Source organism: Lithobates pipiens, unplaced genomic scaffold, assembly GCF_037356315.1.
Source record: "Lithobates pipiens isolate NorthernLeopardFrog02 unplaced genomic scaffold, aLitPip1_a1.2 Scaffold_8, whole genome shotgun sequence".
Lineage (NCBI taxonomy): Eukaryota > Metazoa > Chordata > Amphibia > Anura > Ranidae > Lithobates > Lithobates pipiens.
The window spans coordinates 183,371,740-183,392,502 of NW_027507903.1; the positions used below are offsets into that span (position 1 = coordinate 183,371,740).

The window sequence follows — 20,763 nt, forward strand, 5'->3', positions numbered from 1 at the left end:
GGCACTATTTTTAGCCCAAAAGCACCTGAAAAACCCCTCAGTGTGAAAGAGGTCCTAAACAATTCTCTCTCAGAATAGCCAAGTATACTGTACATTAGACTTTATAGTATTCATTGTATCTACCTTAGGCAACTAAACTACAACTTCAGAAAAAAAAAATTTCACAGCTTGCTAACTCATAGAAAAAGGCAATATTTTAAAGTGTAGCTATATCTTCTCCTTAGCTTACCTCTCGTTTGGAAATATCCATTAATACAGCAAAGCTGGTCATATGATTGCACTGACAGGTCACATGACTTTTATTCCTGGAAAGCAGTTCACAGCCTTTAGAAGACCATCCTCCAACGCCTCCAGCTCTGTGTGAACAGAAATTGATAACTCCAATAATACTACACTTGCAAAAAGAAAAAACATACTAATAAATAGGGTTTCCCCAAGCAACAAAAACCCTTTAAGCTTTTGAGAAGCCTCCCACATAGCTGCTAGCGGGCCAGGACCTTAATGGGGGGCCCCCAGTGATAAGAAGCACTGGGCGTCTCCAATCAGCTTATACATGCAAAATTGAAAGCTCAGTTTATTGCTGCTGTCACTTGCAAGCAAACAGCCACCAAAGGAATTATTCTATTACTAGTGACTTCTGCTGGGCTCTGCATTAGGTGATGTTATTAGTCAGAGACTGGCAGAGGATGTGATGTTGAAAGTGTTCCTCTGCCAGCACTTTGTATAAATGAGACAGCAGTGATTGGCTGAGCTGCCACTTCAGCTGGTGTGAGGGCGTGCTCTATAGCAAGCCCTGGTCATGCTGCCCCTTCTTCAAAGTGACTTTGAAGTCTCTTGACAGTCTTACTGTACTCCGTCTATAGGACTGTGTAATACATACTTCTGACTACCGCACATTACATAACCCTGACCCCTGTACTATGTGTGCTGGGATGTTACATTGTTATACCTGACCCACTCTGTACTATAGGTTGTACACTACATACTCCTGGCCACTGCAATTAGAATGCCTGGCTGTACAATACATACTCCATACCACTGCAAGCTGCACAATATCATCACAGACATGTCCTTATCAGTCCTTTGTTACCTGCCATGGCAGTTAGGGTGTCATACAATGCTGTGATTTTTTTTTCCTCTATTGGGGGCCCATTCAAATTTTGCTATGGGGCCCTGTGATTTCTACCTAGAAAAAGGCAATGAATACCCTCTTCACAAAACCATAAGACTAGTCATTACCTGCAAGCTGTAATTAATAAAGCAACAATAAATTTAGAAGCTTACATGATGGAGTGATTCCAGAAGACACACACAGGTTTGGTTCTCTCCTCAGTCTCTAACATTGTATATTCCAGAATGATGGGGCTGTCTAGTAGTGGTGGTAGCAGCTCACCTTCATTGTGCACAGATGCACTTACAATAGGTGTATTAATGACGGGACGATTGGGTACTCTGTAAGAAAATACAATGTGTACCAAATTATTTTAGTAGTGTAATTATAGAAACATCCTGTGCCTATAACAATCAGTCAAAGGAAGAAATTCTGATTTCAGCTAGTCTGGAAATAGGCAGAGAGCAGAGAAGTGAGAGCTTATCTAGTATACCCTCAGATTCACTAAGAATGTACATGTAGTCTTTAGTGCTAATGAATATTTGGCATATATGTCAATAACTTGCTGCAAGATGATTTTTTTCCCATTGTCCTTGCCTAGGAAATCAGCAAAATTAGCTAATTTAACATTTTTTTTTTTTTTTTTTTTTTAAGTACAGTGTTTCTGTGCAGCAATTTGGATGGCGTTTGTGCTGTGAATTAGAATAACACAGACAATGGAGAGTTCACTTAAGTACCTCAGACTTCTGCGGTCGGGATCATAGTTTTCTGGCAAAAGCTGTCCCAAAGAGCGGTACACAATCACCAGTGCAACTGCGTGCTGGTTCCAGGAATCCGGCTGCCTTTTTTTCCTCTTGGACAGACGAGAATCATATTCATCCTCACTGCCAGGATAATTCTGATTTAATGGTTTCATTGTAGGCAGAGCTATATATAAAAAAAATAAAATAATAATAAAGTTTCAGGGTAGCTAACATCGCCCCTTTAAGTCAAATAAAAGGGCAAGATTTACTAAAACAGAATCTGATCAGCTATGCATAGTAAACAGTCTCTAGTTTTTAGGCCAGTTAACACTGGTACGACAACTGTTGTACGACTGTTATCCTACTTTGCCCTGCGACATCAGTCCTACTTCCATCCGACTTGAATGAACAGGATAAGATTTTGCTGACCAATAAAAACAAACAATCCCAGTGTAACATAAAATTCCTTTTACTTCTACTGTAAGTCAAATGTCACAAGTTGGATGTTAGGACAACAATCCTACTTTGATCCGACCTCAATGATATTGAACAGGCTGAAAACGGACCAAAGTAGTGCAGGAACCTTTTTTAAAGTCGGACCGACTTGTGTCGGACCAGTTAAGATGGCTCTCATTAGCGAACCATTAATTTGTACACATCATGCAAAATGTGTTCCCAAAGTCAAAGCATATGTCGCACCAGTGTGACCTGGGCCTTAGCCCTCGTTCACACTGAACCCGGGTTTTAAATTGTGCGAGTTCAGTTGAACTCACACAATTTCAAACCTGCATATTAGTGCGAGTTCAGGGGCGACTTGAAAGACATCTGTGTGGGTTTCATGCACAGACAACTGTTGAAATCGCCCCAAAGTCACCAAGAGTAGTGCAGGAGCTACCTTTGGAAATCGGTGCAGTGCCGCAAAGTCGGCATCGTACTATTTGGGACAGTGCCGTTGTCGGCAATAGGCTGTGATTTGACATGTCAAATTGCTCTGGTGTGAACAGGAGCTTATTGTCAAAGCTTAAGTGAACAGCTTATTGGGTACTATGCACAGTTGCACCAGATTCTGTGAGCACCAGTTTTAGTAGATCTTACCCATTGTCTTGAAATCAGATTAGCGTTAAAAGTGTTATTTTGCATTGTATACAGAATGTGAAATGTTATGGGCAATAAATAAAATACATCTGACCAATAAAGTCATGCAATTAATTTTTAAACATCTAAAAAAAAAACTTCCATGCTTTCTCTCTCCAAATTTTGAGCCCAGGTTCACATTGGAGCGATTTGGCATGCAATTTGACATGTCATATCGTAAATCGGCGGCAATTGCGCCGTCCATATGTGCATTTGAGGCACCACTACACCAATTTCCAAAAGTACTTTATGTACCACTTTTAGCGACTTCGGGGGCGATTTCACAGACATCTGTGCAGGTTGCAAATCACACCCCGAAGTTGGGACTGATGTGCGGGTATGAAATCGTGCAAGTTCAGCTGAACTCGCACAATTTCAATCCCGCTGTCAGTGTGAACCTAGGCTAAAAAAAGTAATTTGTGCAACAAGTGCATACTGCAGATTTTTCAGATTATACTAGACACAGTAAATGCAAATCCTGTCATCTACTGCCCTCCAGCTAGCACGATAACCATGTCTTCAGAAATATACAGCATTTACAACGTGCTGCAGAACTTACATAACTACCACAAAATAGTGCAGTAAATTAATGCAAACTGCAAAAGCGCAACAAAATTCAACAACGTCAAGTATTTGAAGATCACCCAAATCTGATTTTACTTTATGCAGATGACATGAGCCAAATCATCCGCTAGCTTCAATGGCAAGCCCACCCACAGCGCCCCACTACGTCCACCACCTTTCTCACCAAGAATTTTCAGGTAACCCATTACACAAGGACAGGTCTGAGTCTGGTTTATGCAGAAGAAATAATATGAGTAAAATTGAGAGCCTACTGTAACGTCCAGCACAGGTAAGCACACTTGGACCCTTTGATAAAAAGGTCTCGCCACTGAGGTTCAAAAAACAATTAGCCAAAACAGAAGTATCAGTTTTGGGATGCGTTTACAGTAAGCCTGGATTCACACTGCGCACAACTTCTGCGCGACTTTGAAGTCGGACCCCAGCGTGACTTCAGCAGGACTTGCATACGACTTCTTTAACAGAAGTCAACGCAAGTCATACCAAAGTTGGACCAAAGCAGTGTAGGAACCTTTTTTACCCCAAACAGAAGCTGTCCATTGCACAGAGCAAGCCAAGTAAACCATATTTGCCATTTTTGTTTTTAATTTTACCTTTGCAAACACTTCAAACTTTTGAATTTAGATAGGATTTTGTTATAAACTGCACATAATGATAACATTTTGTTTTTTCATTAGTTATGTTGATGGCAACCTACTATACATTTCAAGAAGGAACAATAAAAGGTGGTAGAATTCACACAGCACAAGATATTCCATCTTTTCCATCTTGCAGTGTGTAGAGGGGCTATCTTTATGCAGTTGTCTACCTTCTCTATAAAGTGTATACCATTACTTGTAAACAAAGTGTAATTCATTTTATTCTGATAAAATAGGATTACAGGGTAACAACCCAAAGAGCAAAACTTGATACTTGAAGGTCTAGTCCAGGCACTCTAAACCTTTATAAGCATTGAGGAACCCTTCAAATGACTTTCTGGGTTTAGGGAACCTCTGCTAATAATAACTATATATACACACACCTCATGATACATTTGTGTTATGGTCACTGGGAAGAATACAGAGAAAGCTTTAAAGATCATTGTTATGTTGGAATATTCTGTATTTTTTTTTTTTTTTTTTTTTTTCCCCTCCTATCTTGCTTTTATATCTCAATAAAAATAAGATTGAATTAAAGATCATTGTTGTCAGTGGTTATTCATATGAGAGGCAAGAGTTGCTCAAGGAACTCCTAGAAACCTCTGGAGGAACCCTAGAGTTCCATTGAACCTTGGTTGTAAAAGGGTGGTCTATTATTTAAAGTGGGGTTTGCCACACTGTACCTTCGTCAAATGAACGTAATGGAAATATATCTGACTAAATAAAGCTATAAAACAAAAAACAAGACAAATTTTCAAGTAACCAAAAGCTTTAACTTCTGTGCCCTGCAGGAGACTGCATTATGTAAGTGAGTGGCAACCCTATAAACTAAACCAATGTAAAAGGAAAAAACTACCTTGGGACACTACTGCTAGTCTTGTGGGTGTGAACAGTAACTTGCAAAAGTCACAAAACTGGTTCCCAACCAGTGGCTTGTGAGCCACATGCAGCTCTTTGCAAATTATTATTTTGCAGTGGGAATTACATGTAGAAAGTTGTTTATGGCCATCATTACATATTACTAAGCATTAATATATAGAATTTATGGACAGAGCATGATGGAACAGATGCTAAATCCCAAAAAAATATTAAATTGCAGCTCACCAAATTCTTAGATATACCGTATATACTCGAGTATAAGCCGAGATTTTCAGCCTCTTTTTTGAGGCTGAAAGTGCCCCCCTCGGCTTATACTCGAGTCATCGCTGTCTGCCCGCTCGATCAGCGTGTCGAGCAGACAGACAGCGGCCATTCTATAGTTCAAAAGCCGCGCCTCCGGCTCCGCCTTCGCCTGTGATAGGCGGAACACTGAATTTCCCAGCAGCCTGTGTTCCGCCTATCACGGACATCGTATCATCCTCGTACTACGGACGAGGATGATACGATGTACGTGATAGGCGGAACACAGGCTGCTGGGAAATTCAGTGTTCCGCCTATCACAGGCGAAGGCGGCGGCGCAGCTTTTGAATTTTACAATGGCCGCCGAGGCGCCGACGAACGAAGAGGGCACGGGACGGAGGCAAGGCAAGGCATGGCACGGGACGGGACGGGACGGGACGGAACGGAGGCAAGGCACGGCGGCGAGGCACGGAGGCAAGGAGGCTCGGCACGGGACGGAGGCTCGGGACAAAGGCTCGGGACACAGGTAGGCTGGACACACACACACACACACACACACACACGGATGGATACACACACACACAGGGATGGATGGATGGATGGAGACACACACACACAGGGATGGATGGATGGATGGATGGAGACACACACACACAGGGATGGATGGATGGATGGACACACACACACACAGGGATGGATGGATGGATGGAGACACACACACACAGGGATGGATGGATGGATGGATGGAGACACACACACACAGGGATGGATGGATGGATGGACACACACACACACAGGGATGGATGGACGGACACACAGGGATGGACGGACACACAGGGATGGACGGACACACAGGGATGGACGGACACACAGGGATGGACGGACACACAGGGATGGACAGGCATGTCTTACCCTCGGCTTATACACGAGTCAATAAGTTTGCCAGTTTTTTTGGGGGTAAATTGGGGGCCTCGGCTTATATTCGGGTCGGCCTATACTCGAGTATATACGGTACATTTTTTTTAGATTTCCTGTAAATTAGAACAACCATTCAATATCTTAGCAGTTATTGTTGTTACATGTGTATTTGCACAGTGCCCCCCCCCCCCCCAGAGAAATAGAAAGATGGGTGCCAATCTAGAAAACTACTTGAAGAACAAAAGAAACATATTAATGCAGATATGGAAGAAGGTATGGAGGATGATAGTAAAACATACATATAACATTATGTATCATTAAGGCATCAGCTTTGAAACACAAAACACTATGGTAATTTACCTTTTCTTTCTGGAGGCCTCAACAAAGTGTCAGGGAACAGAACTGATGACTGCAAATCCTTTGGATAATCTTCATATATAGTATTAAACTCAGGTACTTTGGCTCCACTGAAATTAGCCTTGTCAAATATGTCTACGGCAATGACTGATGGACAGAATGTACAGAAAAAGATGCATGGATTATATTAACTCATTATGAGAGTTCAATTATTTTACAGTTTCACCAGTCCCCACCCTTAAAGAAAAACAGTCATTCTAAATAGATATATTAGGCTGTTGTGTGTATGTGTGTATATATACACATACATATGTGTATGTGTGTTTTAACCCCTCAAAGACATTATGCCGTTTACACGCCATGCCACATTAACAGTTAAAATTTAAAAATGTCTAACTTTGATGCACTGTGTTTGAGTTGGGGTCCAGGAGTACTTAGCAATGGCATGTTGAAAGCAAACTTGACCATGCTTCAGAATGTCCAAAGCTGTAAATGTGTTGCAATTTAGAGACACTGGGAAAGGTAAAGACTATCTGACATACAAAGTGCAACCTTTTTCTTTTCCATGATATTGCCACGTTATGCAGCCATTTTAATGATCTACATAAAACCCTAAACTTTGATTTTATTTTATATTATAATTAAAATTACAAAAAGTTTCTGTGAGGAATGATACTTTATTCTAGGCCAGTATGATGGTTCACCCAGTTTTAAATGCATGTGACGAATAACATAATAATTTTAACCAGCCCACAAATGTGCCACAGCAGGGGATACAGTCTTGGCATATTTATCAAACAAGACACCAGCACTCATAAAAACACAACTACAGCTGGCCAACAATGCTTGCTATTTCCCCCCCAATCTATACAAAAGGAAGACAAATAGCACTGGTAGTATATATAAATCATTTTCCGTGTAACTCTTCTATGGTGAACACACCCTTATGTAATAAAATGAATCATGAATAAGCTCTTAGGATGTTCATGAGTCGCCCAGAGTAAAATATCATTTAAAACACAAATTCTAAGAATGGTGGAATTACTAGAGTCTCAATATTTTTACTGTGGTAAATGACAATCAGATTTTTAGAATTGGTTAGCCTCTCATTTTTACTTGAAATAACATAGTGCTATTAACCATTTGTCAAGAGCTGCATGTACATTTACGTCGCAGAATTACACGGCTGGGCAAATGTGCATACAGGTACGTTCCTTTGAATTTGCCTGCCGTGTGGTCACGTGCGACCCTGCCGGGAGCTCCGTGAGTAGGATTGCGGGTTACCCACGATCGCCTCACGGAGCTGAAGAATGGGGAGATGCCGATGTAAACAAGCATCTCCCTGTTCTGCCTAGTGACACTGTCACTGATCATAGCTCCCTGTGATTGGAAGCTATGATCAGTGATGTGTCACACACAGCCCCTCCCCTTAACAGTTAGAATCACTCCCCAGGACACACTTAACCCCTTCATTGCCAGTGTCATTTTTACAGTAATCTGTGCAATTTTATAGCACTGATTGCTGTAAAAATGACAATGGTCCTAAAAATGTGTCAAAATTGTCCGACGTGTCCGCCATAATGTCGCTGTCCCGAGAAAAATCACACATCGCCGCCATTACTACTAAAAAAAAATAATAATAATAATAATAATAATAAAAATGCCATAAAACGAACCCCTATTTTGTAGACGCTATAACTTTTGCTCAAACCAATCAATAAACGCTTATTGCGATTTTTTTTTTCACCAAAAATATGTAAAAAGAATACGTATCAGCTTAAACTGAGGAAAAAAACTTTTTTTTATTTTTTGGGGCTATTATAGTAAAAAGTTAAAAATAATGTGTTTTTTTTTTCAAAATTGTCGCTCTATTTTTGTTTATAGCGCAAAAAATAAATACCACCAAAAGAAAGCTCTATTTGTGGTAAAAAAAATGACATAAATTTTGTCTGGGAGCCACGACACAAGACCGAGCAATTGTCAGTTAAAGTGATGCAGTGCCAATTCGCAAAATGTGCTCTGGTCTTTGGCCAGCAAATTGGTCCGGGGCTTAGTGGTTAAACAACTATTGAGAGCTCATTCACAAAGCTTATGGTCACACATGCTGTGGTAACAAGCATTGCTGTGCTTATTCACAAGAATTCTCTTTCATCTCATCTACCATTAAGTCGACCTGTATGAGGACCAAACAGAGCAGGGCACCAAAAATGCAACATGCACATAAGTTTTCCTAAAATATCATAGTACCAATGAAAAAAATAAAATGCACGACAATGCACCTGGTGTGAAGGAGCCTAGACATTCCAGTACCATAAAAAAATTGCCCAATTCAAGTACTGAAACACATAATAAAAATGCACACCTAGAAGGCCAAACACACCTTTAAATCTAGCAAGCTTGTACCTTTAATCTAAATATTGCAGAACAATTGCTTGGATCACCTTACTTATATTTAGGGTTCAGATCATATTACTTTATATTTAGGGCATCCTTTGCATGTACACCTTTCCCTAACCCGGTTTCCTATAGCATACCCTATGGAAGAAGTGGACAAAATGGGATTTTTGTACTCACCGTAAAATACATTTCTTTGAGTTAATCGATGGACGCAGTGCCTCCTTAATCTTGCCCATTGGGTTATATCACCCCTGCAGGAGTAGGACTAGGCAGAACAAAAAAAAAAAAAAAAAAACACCTGGCTACGCCCATGGGCTGTCCCGAGTCAGTATATAACCCCCTCCCTGCTCTAGGTATTCAGTTTAGTAGAAAGCAGTAATATAAGTATCAAAAACTCCATAGGGGGTGGGTGCTGTGTTCGTCAAACTCAGAAAAATAGATTTTACGGTGAGTACAAAAATCCAATTTTCTCTTTCGTTCATCGATGGACACAGCGCCTCCTTAATCTTGACCATTGGGACATCCAAAAGCAGTGCCAAAGAAAAATGAGGGGTGGGCAAAATAAACCAAGGCTAACCACAAGAGCCCTAACCAGGACACAGGAGCCTTAACCGAGTCAAAGGAGCCCCGTCTGAAATAAAAAATATTTAAAGAAAAAACACCCCTTATGAGGGAACCCCCCTCTTAAACAGCAGCCTGCAAAACTCTTCAGCTAAAAGAAGCATCCGCAGATGCCAAAATATCTACTTTATAGAATTTAGTAAAGGTATTCACTGACGACCAAGTGGCTGCCTTGCAAACCTGTGATATTGACAATTGATGACGGTAGGCCCAAAAAGTACTAGGCGCCCAAGTAGAATGCGCCTTGACAGGGAAAGGAGGAACTTGACCCTTAATAGAATAGGCCTGAGTCACAGTCTGTCTGATCCATCTAGAGATGGTAGCTGAAGAAGCAGCCAGCCCTTTTCTTGGACCTTGTGTAACCAAAAAAAGTGAGTCTGACCTCTGGAAGGATTCTAGATCGAATCGCACGAACCACATCCAAGGTATACAAAGCAAATTCCTTGGGATGAGCTGGCTTGGGACACAAAGACGGCAACACAATTTACTCATTCAAAAGGAAGTCAGAGACAACCTTGGGCAAAAATGACGGACAGGGACGAAGAACCACTTTAACCCTACGGAATACTAAATAGGGACTATGATATGATAATGCCGCCAACTCCGAAAACCCTGCGGGCCGAGGTAATAGCCACCAGGAATGCCACCTTCTGGGACAACGCAGGTAAAGGAATCTCACGAATATGCTCGAATGGAGGTTTCTGGGGAACTAATAGCACCAAGTTTAAATCCCATGGTGGCAAAAGAGACCATACAGGGGGAGCCACATGCTGGACTCCTTGAATGTAGGTACGAACTAAAGAGTGAGTGGCTATGGGTCGCTGAAAAAAGACTGCCAAGGCAGACAACTGGCCCTTGATGGTGCTCAAGCCAACTTCTGCTCAACGCCCTGTTGAAGAAAATAAAAAAAAGATCCGAGCCACAGAAAAGGATTGAGGATAAACGTCAATCGACTCACACCAAGAAATGTACGTTTTCCACGTACGATGGTACATGTTACTTGAAGTTGACTTCCTCACCTTCACCATAGTAGGGATCACTGATCCCGACAGTCCTATCTCTCAGTACCTGGCTTTCAATGGCTAGGCCATTAAAACCAGTTACTGTAAAGCTCACCCTTCCGTACAACAACTGGTCCTCTTTTAGAGGTGGCTTCCAAGGAATGTTTACGGCCACCGGAAGACTTTTGCCCTTGGTCCTTCACAGGCACCGCAGACAAGGAAGGCGTTGACACTAGGACGACTGCAGCGTCTACCAGAGGAACTCGTGAGATTGCCATAAGCCTCAGTTACATCCCAGTGAACTGAACCTGCTCAAGGGGACATTTGAGAAGAAAAACTACTAACATGGTCAGCATTCACTCCAGAGTCAGACCCAGGTAGCCCAATTTCCTGGACAAACTAGAGGGGACCTTGGGTAGTTCGGACGTCACCCAAACCTTTATATGAATTATACCCACACAAGGAGACATAGGGCCCCCCCAAAGTGGACAAATTCTGTCCCCCTTTGGTACCCCCAAAGGGTTCAATTTGTGGACCCCCTTGATGATCCGAAGGAGGTCCATGAATCTGGAAACCAGAGAAGATGTCCCCCCACCCCAGCAATGGGTGAGGGCAGACCTTCATGCTGAAGGAGTCTTGTCAGTGGATCCAGAGAAGCCTGCTCTAAGCTTATCAGACCAAGATTGCTTGGAACTTTCCGGGGAAGACTTGAGAGATCTGTTTCCTTTATCTGCCATGCTGGGAGCCCGGAAGAATTTCTTATGGGCTGAGAAGAAAGGCCCCCATCTGCGACGAGGCTCCTTGCCTTTCCTAGATTGAGGCAGGAAGGTACTCTTTCCCCCTGTGACACTCTTAATGAGGTCATCCAGGGTAGCCCCAAACAGGCGGTCGCCTTGAAAGGGCAGATCAACGAGAGCTTTTTTAGAGGCTTGGTTTGCCGATCAATTCTTAAGCCACAACACATGTCTAATCACCACCGCTGAAACAGAAAGCTTGAACAGCACAGGAGCTGCATCAAAAAGTAAAATTTGCTAGGACCAAAAGATCCCACCAAGTAGCTAGGTCCTTACTCCTAACTAGACAGAAAAAAAACCTGAATACCTAGAGCAGGGAGGGGGTTATATACTGACTCAGGACAGCCCATGTGCGTAGCCAGGTGATTTTTTTTGTTCTGTCTAGTCCTACTCCTGCAGAGGCGACATAACCCAATGGTCAAGATTAAGGAGGCACTTTGTTGGATTTATTCAGCAAGGCGGTAACCAATTGCAGCCTATTAAATTAAAATTTTAAAAGTAAAATCATAACCAGATAGTTTATGATAGGTGGTTGTTATGGGTTAGGCCACAGGGGGGGCGATTTACTAAAAACTGGAGAGTGCAAAATCTGGTGCAGTTCTGCACAGAAATAAATCAGCCTCCCGTTCCACCCCCCCCCCCCCCAAGCTTGAATTGAACAAGCTGACATTAGAAGCCAATGTTCTACCATGCAAAGCTGCACCAGATTTTGCATTCTCCAGTGTTCATAAATAAACCCCACAGTGACTTGTCTTTGTTCTGCCTTACTAAATCCTAAGAAATCTATGATTGCTGAATGCTGCCATCCTCTAGCTATGAAGGGTGTAGTCACAGTTGAGAATGAAACCTGCCAAAGATAACATGAGAGAACCCTGGCGGGGGTTCTCGTGATTAGCTGCAAGTAGGCAGCCCCATTGGAAGCAATGGGAGGCTGCTGGCTCTCATAGCAAATCCACTCGCATGTAATCATTCATGCTGAGATCACATGTGAGCGATCGGCCCTGGATGTAGACTGCCTGCATCCAGGGCCGATCACTCGCACACAATTGTATAATAAATGATTACACGAGCATGGCAACAAACATATGCAAGAGCTGGCAGCCTCCCATTGCTTTCAATAGGGCTGCCTACCCGCAGCTAACCGCAGGACCCCCGCTGGGATTCTCGCAGCTAATCGCACACAAGGTGCACCCTTAATCTCCAACCACATTTTGGTGAAATATAACACTGGAAGAAAACAAACGCCTTTGTACCATAGACCCTAGCACTAAAAATTGCCACAGTTTTCCAAAGTAGTATTCAAGGCAGCTACTCACTAATATTTTTGGCGACAATGACAAAAGGCTTCATGTAGGTCTTTTTCATGTTTCTGGCCACATTGTTAGCATATTCTTCATAGTGCTTTAGCAGAAAGGCAGTGCCCCCTTCAGTTCTTTGAATGTGGTCCCAGTGGTCTTTGTTGCTGAAATCAAGTATTGCGCTGCCTGCATGGATGACATTCTGTAGACGGATCAAATTTAAAGCAAATATAAGAGAAAAATATTTTAGCTAACAATAAAAGATCAAAAATAAAAACGATTCAAAGACCATCACCGAGTTCATTGATCTGTACAATGTTATTTGTACCAAAAATTTGTATGACCAGCTCACTGGATGTTGCATAATGGATATCTTGGTAACAAATTACATTCCTAACTAGTAATCCTTTAAGGCAGCTTTTCATTGGTAACTCTTAGCCAAGTTCAGAGATTACGGTAATTATTAAACTAGAAACCCAACACTGCTTTGGCTTCAAATCTCAGTGCTGTTAAGAAATTAGGGCTCAGTTTCCAAAACTTTCAGTTGAGTGAGAGGGGCTTAAAACCCCGAGGCAACAGATACATTAACCTTTCTTCGAGGAAGGTTGATGATCTTCAGATATCATCAGTCAACAATCCATATTCTCTTTGACTGGCATATTTCACCATTTACTGTTCGAATGGGGATCAGTTACCACTAATTCCACATTTTTTTGCCAAAAGTTTCCAAAAAATAAAAGGATTACCTAAATTTAGTGTCTCCTGGAAAAAGATCTTTTTTATTATTCCTAATTTACTTGCCAAACTGAGTATAGTACCTCCTCCAGATATTTTTCTACATTTTCAACAGAGTGGAAAAGATATAATTTTTGCCTGTCATTTTCTGTCTCTGTGACACCAGAAGAAATGATTGGATGCTGTCAGAACCATAAGTCCCAGACAGTAATAAAATAAATAATGACCCTTTTTCACTCTGCCCTAATCAAGGTAAGAAAATATCTATCTAGAGTTAGGCTTTAAAAGAGAAGTACAGACTTTATAAATGTATTTATTTACTCACCTAGGTGGATGCAGCATCAACACAATGCTGCATCTGTCCCCTGCTGCTTCTGCAGTGAGAACTGAGCAAACATTGCTGATCGCTCAGTTCTCCCCCATCTGTCAGTCACCGGCTCTCCTCTCTGCTCCTCCAGCACTCACGGGAGCACTGGCCTTTGGGGAGGCAGAGAGCAGCTGGCTCAGGCTCTCAGCGGATCGCCGAGAGCCTGAGCCAGCTGCCAGTCTGGTCATCTGGGTCTATCCTGACCATATGGTTGTGATCTTTGCAGAGCATGGACTGGCTGTGAGATATCAGCTGGCAGCGGGCTTTAGAATGAACTTCACTCTTTACCTACAGGAGAAGTATGGCCATACGTCCACCCCCTAAGGCTTTCATTCATTGATTCACTGGTAAATTGTTTGGCTATTTGTCCTTTTATATATTGGTTGATAATGCACAACTCAACATAACAGTCAACGTTTTGCCAAAAAGTGTGTGTGCTCATGTCCTCAGCAGATCAGTACACAGTCAGAACATACCTCATTAAATTCCACATCCCTTGTAGCAGCCAAGTCAAAGCCTTGTTGCTGGCTCTCATATTGCAGCACCCTCATAAGTATCTGATAGCTAGTTCTGATGTCGTTGCCATAGAAGGTCCTTGTGTGGTTGGTGGCATTTTGCAGGACTTTAGCGATTTCAATGGATTTTAAGCCATTCAAACTGGTCTCATTTCGGTGAAGCTTTTCATTCTGTAGAACACATTTAAAAAAAATTTTTTTTAAAAAAATAGGGACATTATAATGTTTTCAAATATATTTATAAAAGGTATATAACACATAGCTAGAAGTATGCAACTCTCAACATGATCTAAATAATGGTTTTATATTTCTTATGTTTTAATGTATATTACTTTCATGTTTTTCTGTAAGCTGTGCAGAAGCAGCTATCAAAATGTTGGCATTATCTGTACAAATACTTGTAGGCATACCATAAAAATATATGGGTGTTGTGCAATATAAGAGGTACAACAGAAGACATGCACAAGATTCCTGACATTCATTAGCAAAGTGTGTTTGTAGAGCTGAGTACACATGCTTCAAATAGTCAGAAAAAAAAATAAGAATCACTTTACAGCACATCTACTATTGCCCAGTCCCAGACTCAGATTGATCTGTTAGATAATTATAACAACATCTACACATGGGTTCTAAGCCTCTGCAATACCCACCTTTAAAATAAGCAGTGGTTACAAGATACATGCATATGCTACCAATTATTTTCTATGATGCTGAAATTAATTGGTTGCTACAGACAACACTTCAGGGTCTATTTATAAATGTTTTCATGCAAGATTCACACAATTTTTAAAAAATTTACTCCGATTAGAAAAACGTGTCAATCTTGGGTAAAAATCATTAGAACCTTGTCTACTATAAATTATCAATGGACTCATTTGGTTAGATGTTTAATGTCTTAAGCTTTTTTTTTTTTTTTTTTTACACAATTATAACAAACCTTCAGTATGCTTGCTTATCTTTCACTAGTTGCAAAATTCCCAACTTCACAACTTAAAGGAAACCTGTCGCAAAAGTAACTCTGAGGCTACCATTGCTGATCTCTGATTCTGAAATTGCTTGTTGCACTTCAGCTTTACTTTAAAAGATGTTAATCTCTCCCAATCAGAATTGTATTTTTAATCCTTGTGCTGCTAGCATTAGTAAAGAGATAGGAAAGTATATCATATTTACTTGTGTTAAACTTTTTTTTTTATTACTATTTCTTCAGTTGCTTGATTTATTGCCTAGACAAATGTCATACATCCTAGGAGTTGGTAGGAGTTTGCAAGGGCAGGAGGGTGCAATGGTGGGTGGGTGCAATGGTAGGAGGGTTTTATAAGCTAAGCACACTCTTGCATGCATGCTTGAGCTGAGGGCAGATGGATTCCAGGAAGTAAATGCTACATGAATCTTCTGCTCTTACTCAAGATGGCCACAGTTAAAAATGCCAGAGGGAGTGTCTTTCAAAGTGATTTCTGAACAAAATAAAGTATAGAGACATGGATGAATGGGAGAGTTCGCTTTGAATTTAAAAAAAATGAATGAAATAATGGTTTTGGTTTGTGGTGCTCAGATGCAGTGAATATCTGTTTTAATGGGAAAATATTAAATTTTTATGGGAATATTGTTTAAAATATAGAAGTAAAAAGAGTCAGTAATATGGCAAGGCACCGTTGGACATGTATTAGCTGGTGCAACATTTGTTTTACTCTTTATTTACTCTCTATTTATTGCCTAGCCCTATTTTAAGTGCGACTGTCGAAAAAGAATACGGTCTAATCCCTTTTCCTCAGTAAAATACACAATAGTCTCCATTTTGGTTAGTAGCACTTTGTGGAATCTGATGCATCTCAGTTCTGTACTGTGTGTTCTGAGCAGCAAAGAGAGCAAGCCTGTGATGTTAAAATGGATCCGGAGTTCTTGCAGCTCATTAAAGCTCTTACCAGAGTTTTCAGTTCCAAGAAGGTCAGTGTGGTGCAGTTGAAGAGTTCAGGAGGAAGCCAGCCTTTTTCCTCACTGCAGTGTCGGATCGCGTTGCCTACAGAGAACAAATGCATGTAAATTTCAATCAGATCTCATAACGGTCATGCTATTTCTATGTACTTCGTACTCCAGAAACCAAACAATTTAGCTGTGTATAGTGTATTTATAAGTAAAATGATCATAAAAAAAATATTTACACGTACATAGATATTAGAAATGATATTAGAAATGACCACTTAGTACATAATATTGTGCTCTGCTGTATCTGTTGATTTGAACAGGAAATAAATCTTATTTGCTCCTTTCTCACACCTGATTAGGCACTTGTAAAATCATCCTTCGAGTGTAAAGCTTCAGTTTTTATATATTTCTTTAGAACAAACATGTTAAACTTGCCTCCCCTGTGCAAGGTTTTTGCACAGAGTAGCCACGATCCTCCTCTTCTGGGGTCCCCCGGCAGCACTCCTGACTCCTACCCCACCATTTATAAATGTCAAGTTATGTTGTAATTGTGTGCACTGAACTACACCTGAAACTTGTACTGGTGCCAGTGACTACAAAATACCATTGTGTGTCTGATAACAATAGAATTCGCTAGGTCTCTTCCTCTTCAAACTGGAGTGGAAGCAAGCATTTTACACAGTGAAACAGTCACAAAGAAAGAGCAGACAGAGTGTTCATGTATCCACTTCCTTCTATACTTCTACACAAAATAACTAGCCCACATCTATCAGGTGCAATTGGGTGTTATAATTATAAATCTCTTTCCATCCCACGTATAGTCAAAATGACAGCCGCAAGGTGGTGCTCTCATCCTGGGCGGCCGTCATAGGACATCCTCGGCTTCCCGGCCACTAGGGGGCGTGAGTTCCACGCCACTCGGGAGCCGCTGCACGTGCCTGGTGGCCGCGATGTCCTCCGGGCACTGCCGCGATTGCTGGTTACCGAGCATGGACGTGTACACACACAGATCCACATCCTGTTAGGAGAGAGGAGACCGATTGTGTGTTCCCAGTACAGAGGAACACTGATCAGTCACCTCCCCCAGTCAGTCTCCTCCCCCCACAGTTAGAATCACTCCCTAGGTAACACATTTAACCCCTTGATCGCCGCCTAGTGTTAACCCCTTCCCTGCCAGTGACATTTGTACAATGCATCTTTATAGCACTGTTCGCTGTATAAATGTGAATAATCCCAAAATAGTGTCAAAACTGTCCGATCTGTAATAATAATAATTTAACCACTTGAGATCCGTGCTATTGCCAAATGACGGCATTAGCGCGGATCTACTTTTCCGGGACTACGTCTATTGACGTCGTCCCGGTTACGAGCGGCCTGCGCGCCCCTGAGGGGCGCGCGCGACGCGCTCTGTGATCGGCGAGTCCACGAGACTCGCCTGATCACCGATCCGTGCAAGGGGTCGATCCCGACCCCTTATCACGTGATCAGCTGTCAGCCAATGACAGCTGATCATGTGACAGAACGGAGCCGGTAATCGGCTATTATTCCTCCTCGCGCTGACAGCGCGAGGAGAGAAAAAAAAAGCCGATCACCGGCGGCCGTGATCGGGACATCAGTCCCGATTACGGCCAGCAATACAGCTGACCACCTGTCTCCTGCCAGTGCCCACCTGCCCACCGCAGTGCCATCCTGAATGAAAGTGCCCCCCATCAGTGCCACCCAGCAGTGCCCATAGTGCCCACAGCGCCATCCAGCAGTGCCACCAACAGTGCCACCCACAGTGCCCACAATCTTCCTTAAAGGTGCTGCACCCCGCCCATCAGTGCCCAGCAGTGCCGCCCATCAGTGCCCAGCAGTGCCGCCCATCAGTGCCCAGCAGTGCCACCTATCAGAGCCACCTATCAGTGCCACCTATCAGTGCCCATCAGTCCCATCTATCAGTGGTACCTATCAGTGCCCATCCGTGCCACCCATCCATGCCATCTTATCTGTGCCCATCTTTGCCCATCAGTGCCGCCTTATCTGTGCCGATCGGTGCCGCCTTATCTGTGCCTATCAGTGCCCACCAGTGCAGCCTATCAGTGCCCACCAATGCAGCCCATCAGTGCCCACCAATGCAGCCTATCAGTGCCCACCAATGCAGCCCATCAGTGCCCACCAATGCAGCCCATCAGTGCCCACCAATGCAGCCCATCAGTGCCCACCAATCCAGCCATCAGTGCCGCCTAATCAGCGCACTTCAATGAAGGAGAAAAATGACCCGTTTGCAAAATTGTATAACAAACTATTAAAACATGATATTTTTTTTTTTTTTTTTGCATCTTTTTTTGTTTGTTTAGCAAAAAATAAAACTCCGAGCTGTAACTAAATACCACCAAAAGAAAGCTCTATTTGTGGGAAAAAAATGATAAAAATTTCATTTGGGTACAGTGTTGTATGACCGCGCAATTGTCATTCAAAGTGCGACAGCACTGAAAGCTGAAAATTGGTCTGGGACTGAGGGGGGTTTAAGTGCCCAGTAAGCAAGTGGTTAAATAAAAATGCCATAAATCTATCCCCTATTTTGTAGGTATAAGTTTTGCGCAAACTAATCAATATACGCTTACTGCGATTTTTTTTCTCCAAAAACATTTAGAAGAATACATATCAGCCTAAACTGAGGAATAAATCTTTTTTTTTTTTTTTTTTTTTTTTTTTATTGGGATATTTATTATAGCAAAAAGTCAAAAATAGTGCTTTTTTTCAAAACCCGTCAGTCTTTTTTTGTTTATAGCGAAAAATATAAAAACCGCAGAGGTGATCAAATACCACCAAAAGAACGCTCTATTTGTGGGGGGGGGGAAATGATCAAAATATAATTTGAGTACAGTGTTGTATGTCCGCGCAATTGTCAAAGCGTGACAATGCTGAAAGCTGAAAATTGGCCTGGACAGGAAGGGGGTGAAAATACCCTGCATTGAAGTGGTTAAAGAAGCAAAGTCAAATATTTTGCCAACAGGAAACAAATGGTCTCATAATTCAGCTTATATACCTTGTCTGTGCAGGACTGTCTAACAGTGATTTACATTTAATTAATTGGATGCTTTCTAACACAGAGCTGGTGGAATGCATCAGTGATCTGCTAAGTCACTACCCAAGCCTAGACCCTTCTGGGGATGTCATGTTTGAGTGTGTGCAAAGCTACTGGGCCCAGCATTTACAAACTATGGGATATATACTGGAATTTTTTAGTAATGGCAGTAATCAGTGACTTATAGCGGGACTGCAATATTGTGGTGGACATTCTGACACTTTGTGGGAACCAGTGACACCAATACAGTGATCAGTGCTAAAAAAAATGCACTGTCACTGTACTAATGACACTGGCTGGGAAGTGTTAAACATCTAGGGTGATCAAAGGGTTAAAGCGTGTGTACTGTTTTCACTAAGCAATGTGCTTATTTTTACTTCAGACGGCGATCAGCTGGTGCCGACGACCAATCAGCAGCCTGAACCCGCCAATTGGCTTGTGCTGCAGTGAATCACAGCACAACCGGGGTGGCAGGTGTGCACAAGAGTGCCCCCTACCACAGAGTGCAGATCACATACTAGGTACGTGATCCAGTGCAGAGTGGCAGCCCTGCTGCAGTATATGTGGGTGGTCCACAAGTAGTTAATGTTGATAAATGTAAAGTTATGCATTTGGGGGAGCTAAGAACATGCACGCATCATACATACTAGGAGGAGAACAGCTGGAGGAGTCAATGGTGGAGAAGGATCTGGGTGTTATGGTAGATCATAGGATTAATAACAGCATGCAATGCCAAACAGCGGTTTCCAAAGCAAGCAAAATCCTTTCTTGCATTACGAGAGGTATAGACTCCAGAGAGAGATATCATTTTACCCCGTACAAATCATTAGTAAGACATCATCTGGAATACGTATGGCATGGAGGAGCTCAGCTATGAGGAACGATTAGAGGAACTGAATTATTATTGAGTTATTCACTTTAAGGTCATCACAGAGGACAAGAGGCACTCATTATGTCTGGAGGAAAAGAGATTTAATCTCTAAATATGCTTGAGGACGCTTATTGATAATGCCTCTGGGTATTCAGCATCTGGTAGTCAGTCTGACCTAGCCGTTGGTAAGTATGGGGCCTTTTTGCCTCAGACTCCCTTGACTATTTGTCACAATACCATCATTGTGCAGGTACCCATTTGGTTTTTCATACTCTTTTACAGATTTAATACACATGCATCTACCCCTGATGAAGCGAGCATGGTCTTGTGAAATGCGTAGGGTCAATTTCTATGCCTGTGTATATTGCTATGTACATCTAAGTGCTATACATGTAATTATACTGTTTTACACTGTATGTATTAGCTGACCGGCTTGGCAATTTTTGTTGTTCATGTATGCATGGCAATTTTTAACAAACTTTGATACTGTATTTACGTGTCAGGTGACTGGCTAAATCGCATTCACCTCATTTAAAGTCTCGGGCGACTTTTTGTATTTTGTTGTATAT

The 20,763-nt window shown here is 42.0% G+C and overlaps 1 protein-coding gene across 5 annotated transcripts in view; it reads right to left on the bottom strand.

Annotated features, from left to right (window-relative positions):
* CELSR1 (cadherin EGF LAG seven-pass G-type receptor 1) overlaps nucleotides 1-20,763 on the bottom strand; it is a 237,398-nt gene that overhangs the window by 39,825 nt on the left and 176,810 nt on the right. For all 5 annotated transcript variants that reach the window (XM_077470937.1, XM_077470936.1, XM_077470935.1 and 2 more), the window contains exons 17-23: nucleotides 16,253-16,347; nucleotides 14,292-14,501; nucleotides 12,732-12,915; nucleotides 6,606-6,749; nucleotides 1,849-2,038; nucleotides 1,285-1,452; nucleotides 230-356 (exon numbers count right to left, since the gene is read on the bottom strand). In XM_077470937.1, coding sequence (XP_077327063.1) covers nucleotides 230-356; nucleotides 1,285-1,452; nucleotides 1,849-2,038; nucleotides 6,606-6,749; nucleotides 12,732-12,915; nucleotides 14,292-14,501; nucleotides 16,253-16,347 — 1,118 coding nt within the window. The remainder of the gene's footprint in view (nucleotides 1-229; nucleotides 357-1,284; nucleotides 1,453-1,848; nucleotides 2,039-6,605; nucleotides 6,750-12,731; nucleotides 12,916-14,291; nucleotides 14,502-16,252; nucleotides 16,348-20,763) is intronic.